Genomic DNA, 6,906 nt, shown 5'->3' with positions numbered 1-6,906 from the left:
TATATATATTTTTAATTAAAAATAAATATAAAAATAATTATATAAATAAATTAATATTAATTGACGACAGATTTACGACGAAGATAATAAAAATAAAGTTAATTTTAAATTAAAATATCAGTTAACGATGGATTAACAACGAAAATAATTTCCGTCGGCAAGTCGTCGTTAACGCCACATTTTTAACTTCGGATCCATTTTCATCATTAATTTTGTCTTTAATTATGAGTTTTTTTGCAGTGATATAGAACATAAATAAAAGTTCCTTCATCAATCTAAAAGTTCATTAGTGAAAATTTGATTGTAAAATGAAGTCCAATATTAAAGTTAAATTCTTTGCATTGTATAACATGAAAATTACTTGGTTGTACCTGTAAAATGGTTTTCTGATAGTTCCAAAATTGTGAGCGTTGTAATATTCCCAACATCCCTTGAAAGATTCCCCGTGAATTTGTTGCGCCATAGATACAAGTTTTGCAATGAAGACATATTCATGAAAATACTGAAATCAATTGAGCCCCCAATCTCATTGTGCTCAGCAGCAAACTCAACCAGACTATGAAGATTGCCAATCTCATGTGGTAGTGTTCCTGCCAAAAAATTGTCATGAAACTAATCAAATCTCATTTACACAAATTTATGTGATAACAACTTTAACTCATACCGTTCAAATTGTTACCACCGAGATATAACTTCTCAAGAGATGTTAAGTAGCCGATTTCTGAAGGTATCTCCCCACTAAAAGAGTTGTAAGGGAGGCTCAACACCTCGAGCCGTGAACATTGGGATAGATTTGTGGGAATCGCGCCACTCAGCTGATTGTCAGAAAGATAAATCCCAGCAAGAAATGGAAGATTACGGCACATGTCTGTTGGAAGACTTCCACTCAATTCATTGCTTCTCAATGCTATAACTACAAGGGTCGATATGTTGAATATGGCTGATGGTATAGCACCGGATAGACGATTGAATTGAACAGCTAGAGTTTGTAGACTTTGAAGTCTCCCAAACTCTTTTGGAATTTCTCCACTTAGAGAATTGGAAGTTAAGTCAAGAAATTGTAGGTTTGTTAGGTTTGAGAGAGATTTTGGGATGGAACCTATGAAGCTGTTGTTGCGTAAATTCAAGTACTCTAATTTTGGTAACTGACCAAACATCGGAGGGAAGTCTCCGGTGAAGTTGTTGAGTCGGAGAGATATGAACTTCAAACGGCGAAGGAGAGACAGCTCTTGAGGCAAATCTCCATGAAAAAGATTGCTTTTGAGATTGAGGTAGATGAGGAAGGAGAGGTGTCCGAGCTGTGGTGGAATGGTGCCGGAGAGAGCCATGTTGGAGAGATTCAAGGCAGCTACTCTGTGGTGGCGTAAGCTGCAAGTGACGCCAATCCAGCTGCAGATGGAGCTCGAGTTTGTCCAATTCATTGCAAGTATACGAGATGGGTCGGAGGTGATGTGTTGTTTGAGTGAAAGAAGGACAGTTTGATCAGTTGCAAGGCTCATAGGTTGTTTAGCTACACAAGAAAGCATTAGGAAGCTTATGGTAATTAGGAATGTATACACAAACACGCAATAAAACTTTTTCTCCATGGCTACAAATTGGAGGGAGTGAATTGTGATTCAAGTGTATAACTGCAATATTCATTAGTTACAAATCTTTATATATAAGGGCTACGAGAATTTTGATGGTGTGAAATGCATATATGTTTTTTCTTTGAGTGAAGTCTTTGTCATGTACCAATTTGTGTTACATGCCTACAAATTGCTGTCACAATACCACAGTCTTAACATTTACACCCATCTTGTTTTTGTTCCACACCCACATCGCATTATTTTTTCCACGTACCATCTCGTTTTTTTTAATGGCCACTAAACTCATGACATTATACACAACAGATTTTTGGCCGAATTATCTTTTGTTTGATTTGATTTTATTTGATTTTTTATACTTTATTTATTTTTTCTTTTGGATTAATGCGTGGCTTAGGTTTTTGAAGGATTTATTCCTCAGTAAATTTAATATATATATTAAAATTAAAAAAAAAATCTCAAAATATGGGAGGGGGCTAGGGGGCACACTCTCCCCCCCCCCCCCCCCCCGGCTCCGCTCATGTGCATGAGAAAGTATCACTATGTGACCCTTCTGTGAAAGTATGATCCGTCAAGTGACCACCGGCGAGAGCCACCTAACAGTGTCACATAGTAGTATATGCATAGTGTTACACACAAATATGAATAGCAATATTCGACTATATGCCTAACTATGCATATATAACTATGGAGGCGAAGAGCAGCAACGAGAGGCACTAGAGGGGTCGCATAGTGATACTTTTTCATTCATATTTATATCCAACGTTATGCATATTTGTGTTTATGTTTATGCATATTCGTGTTCAATATATGCATAATTTTATTTGAGGCCAAGAAAAAATGAATTTTTCGGTAATTTTTTTTTTTTTTTAATTTTCAAAATTTTTGTTCCTATTTTACTCCTGCGTGTATTTTGCCTTGGAAGACATTTGCAACGTGTCACACTCCTAGCGCGCTACATACATATATTGTGCGGTCCATATTTTGGATCTATATACTATTATAAAGGGGTGGATCTAATTTAATTAATTAAAATTAATCTGTAACACCCCCATAGTTTACTTCCGTTGATTTGCCTTAAAATCAATTTATTTGCATTCAGAATATGAATTTGAGACACTCGGTATTCGATTTTATATTGAGCTTGAGGGAGTCAGTAGTTGCCCCCCTAGTAAAAAAACGAAATTGGCAATAATTTTATTTTAGACATATACCAATTATTCTTTCACAAATTTATATTAAAATTAATACAAATTAAAATTTTAAAATATGTATTATTAAAATTAAATAATTCAAAATTAAGTGTATAAATCTCATTCTCCTTAATTGCATTAAAATGTATTATAACTAAAAACTATGTAAATAAAAAGTACTATATACAAAATTTTGATATATAAAATGTAAATAAACAAATAAACAAAATTAATATAAAAAAATAATGAAAATAGGGGGAAAAAAACACATTTTTCACGATGATGAGGTAGAGACAAAAAAAGTTTTACTTTGATCATCGCCGATGTCATCTTTAAAAATAAATGAATGCCCATAATCTTGTTGAGGAGCTTCGTGACTTCATCATTACCTACTTTTCTCAATTTTGTCCAATTCAAACATATATATTTAAATTATTATATTTGATTTTATATTCATAAATATTCAATTAAATTTTTAAATATACGTGTGTGTATAGGGGTGCACTCCATTGAGATTGCTATTTTTCGTGAAATCATGAGTACAATGAATAAGGAAGTATATAGTGTCGAATAAGGCAGTATATACTGATGAATAGCGATATTAAAAAATTGATAAAATTTTCACTCTCCAAGATTCGAACTCTGGTAAAAAAAATCGCCATCTAGGCAAATATCAGCCATATGATACATGAAATCAACACCCTCAAATCAATCTAAGATCTCACCATATATAAGGGATCCATTGGAGTGGTCCTTATATATCTATATATATATAGAGAGAGAGAGAGAAGGGATCTATTGAGAAGGCTATATGTTGTGAGAATAGAGAATAAATCGTGTTCGCTGATCTTAAGGAATCCAATGACTCACATTCATCCAAAATTTCGGCTATAAAATGGTCAAAGGTTACAATTGTAATCTATCATTATTATATAACCGTCAATACCATATTTAAGATATGCTTAATCTTGGTAACTTTATGCGTATCCATTATTATGATTATTTTCCAATTTTAATAAACTATATTCCCTGACCTATAAACAATTAACGGTGCTGCATATTTTTTGTTATTTTGCGGCTTTTTTCACACACTTTAGCCATTGATTAATTATTTTGTAATTAACGCATGGTGTTTGCGTATGCATTCCAGATCTTTGTTTTGTCATTTGAAGGTCTTACTTTAGAATTCTATTATTATTATTATTATTATTATTATTATTATTATTATTATTATTATTATTATTATTATTATTATTATTATTATTATTACTACTACTACTACTACTTCGATTTGCTGCAATTTGTATATATATGTTGTTGTATTCTTTTTGTTTTTATGTGTTCTTTATATTAATATTTAAAATTCTTGAATAATATGTGTCTTATTCATCATAATCATTTTTTTATTCAATTAAATTTAAATAATATTCAACACATACTCATCATTTTTTAACATGTTCCTTGTTATTCACCAATTTCATATAATTTATTCATTAAATTAACACAACATGTTCATTAAGTCAACATTTCAATTTCATATGTGTTAATATATTGTATTCATGAATATTGTTCAAGATGTACCAAATAAAAATTATGTTTATGCGAATAAGGACAATAGTTTGATGAATAATACATCTACTATTCATAAGTTGTGAATAAGGAAAATATTTTTCTGAATAAAATAATATTATTCATGAATATGATATGTAATGAATAATTACAATTTCGCAATGAACAAAACAAAGTTTTTCAATTAACAGAAAACAGAGTCCCTGTTTTGACATCCCATATGACTTTGCAGATGGATCAGCACTTCCAGTTATAAGGCTCGAGGAATCCCCTAAAGAGCAAAAACGATCCATCCATTGTAACCTAAAAACAACCCAAAATCTCAAGTATTTCATTAGTATAATGAATAAGATTTTGATTCTGATGAACATTCTGCATACGACTTAATATTAATAAAAGACATAAATGAATAAGAAATACAAAGTTACGAATAATCATCATAGTATGACGAATAATCAAGAAGTGTATTACTAAATCCCCTACACATGCCAAACAAAAAAGTTGAAAGATCTGTGTGCATGCCTGCAACAACAAAAATGATTAGCATATATATCCAACTTTGCATTATCTTTCTACTGTTAGTTTAGAGAATGAGCCACAAGTAGGAATTGTACTATTCAGATTGTATCCAACAACAAAAAATGATAAGTATATATCCAACTCAAGCGTCGTCACGGGATATGGAATGACTGAATTTCCATGATTCTGTAGAATAAGGGTAAATGGTTGAGCCAGACACACATAGGATGCAGCCAGAGCCATTGTTCTCTACATTATTCATAAACAAAAAAAAAAACACAAAAATTCAACACTTTCTTCACATACATATTTAGAAAACGATGATCCAAAAATTTACACTAAAAAATTGGTCAATAGAAACGACCATCGTAACAAAAATCCTAAAATAGATTTTCCAAAAATTAAAAACAAAATCCAAAAGAAAAACACATATATTCAACAATTTTCACATGAATATTCAGAAAACGAAAGTGCGAAAATATATTTTCAAAGATTAAGAGAATTCTTACCAGAAAATTTTAGAGAAATTGAAATGAAGTCGACGATTTCTAGAGGATAGTGAAAAAGGTGGGTAGATTGGATGAGCAGACTTCAATAATTCCAGCGTCCATTCGTCAATGGTTGAAATCGCTGAAGAAAATAGCCGCCCAAAATCTTCCGCCGTTCATGAATATCGACGCCCAGAACATTCTGCCCAAACTCTATTTCTTGAATATAAAGATGCCGCAAGTCGTTTGGAATTTGCACAATATCCGGGATTTGATTAGGGAGAGTTAATAATCGGGGGTGATAAAATACTGATTTAACCCCGTCGAATTATTTTATGTTATTTAGTGAATTATAAAATCAGTAAAATAATCTAACCAAAGCCAAATCTGACCGTCTATTTCCTGAAATCTAACGGGTAGTATTTCTTCTTTAATCTTAACACTTAGGGGCTTCTCAATAGATCCTTACCCTATATATATATATATATATATATATATATATATATATATAGGGTCGCATTCAATGGAGACCAATTCTTATATAGAGAATGAAGACCAAATCAAGGCCATTCATCTCAATCCAATCAATGATCCAGATTATTTCCTGATTTGATTTTTCATGTAATTAAATAATGGTTAATTACATTTATTTAATCCAAAAAGGGCAAAAACGTCCACTCAAATCCACGAATTATGGCATCTGGTTGAACAAATCCCGAAAATTACTCTCTTCCAATTCTGGGACCTGATCCGTCAATGAACATAATAGGTGAACATTAGTATGTTCATTTGTTTTCCGACGAACATATTGATGAACATTAGTATGTTCATTTGTTTTTCTACGAACATATCGATGAACATTAATATGTTCATTTGTTTTTCTACGAACATATCATCCAGCATTAGTATGTTCATTCATTTTTCTACGAACATATCAACGAACATTAGTACGTTCATTAATATTTTCTACGAACATTAGGTTCAAACTCCTTAATCAACCAAATTTTTCCATTATTTTTGCAGAAATCAACCAACAGAATTTATACAAAGGTTCTACCTTTTAACACCCAACTGGACTTTACAACCAACAGAATTTACGAATTTTGTAGCACAGAACCACCAAAATGGTAAAATTCATCTCACAAAATCGAAAATAGGGGGTGATTTCTCTATCCGGTGCTATTTTAACTCGGTAGGGGAGATCGGTCTCCATTAGGGCGTGGAGGCCGCTGCAGATCATGGAGGGGAAGCGGTAGATCTGGGATTGGAGGCGGCAGATCATGGACGGTGGTGACTGGAACTGGTGCGAGAAGGCGGCGACAACTGGAGGGCGGTGGTCATGGCACCTGCGGTGGTCACCGGAGATCCCGGAGATCGAAAGAAAATGGTGCAGATTTAGGGATCTAGGGTGCGGTGGCAGTGGCTCCACCTGCGATGACGACCATTACCAAGGCAGGAAGCGATGGCGATTTTGAGGAGAGAAGGACGGACGTGGGGGAGCGGCGCTGCTGGTCTGGCGCGGCTTGGGGAGATTGGGGAGGCGGCGGAGCA

The 6,906-nt window shown here is 33.3% G+C and overlaps 1 protein-coding gene and 1 long non-coding RNA gene across 2 annotated transcripts; both read right to left on the bottom strand.

Annotated features, from left to right (window-relative positions):
- Nucleotides 1-335: 335 nt before the first annotated feature.
- On the bottom strand, nt 336-1,615 carry LOC131012887 (receptor kinase-like protein Xa21). The gene is made up of 2 exons (XM_057940873.1): nt 665-1,615; nt 336-590 (listed from the first exon to the last, which is right to left on the bottom strand). Exons 1-2 carry the CDS (start codon nt 1,584-1,586, stop codon nt 358-360), a joined length of 1,155 nt encoding a protein of 384 aa, XP_057796856.1. The 5' UTR covers nt 1,587-1,615; the 3' UTR covers nt 336-357.
- Nucleotides 1,616-4,397: 2,782 nt separating this feature from the next.
- Nucleotides 4,398-5,778, bottom strand: LOC131012886 (uncharacterized). The gene is made up of 2 exons (XR_009097499.1): nt 5,377-5,778; nt 4,398-4,651 (listed from the first exon to the last, which is right to left on the bottom strand). It is a non-coding gene; the product is annotated as an uncharacterized LOC131012886 (long non-coding RNA).
- Nucleotides 5,779-6,906: the final 1,128 nt, after the last annotated feature.

Source organism: Salvia miltiorrhiza, chromosome 2 (assembly GCF_028751815.1).
Source record: "Salvia miltiorrhiza cultivar Shanhuang (shh) chromosome 2, IMPLAD_Smil_shh, whole genome shotgun sequence".
In the NCBI taxonomy this organism is placed as follows: domain Eukaryota; kingdom Viridiplantae; phylum Streptophyta; class Magnoliopsida; order Lamiales; family Lamiaceae; genus Salvia; species Salvia miltiorrhiza.
This window is presented reverse-complemented; position numbering and strand designations above follow the sequence as displayed.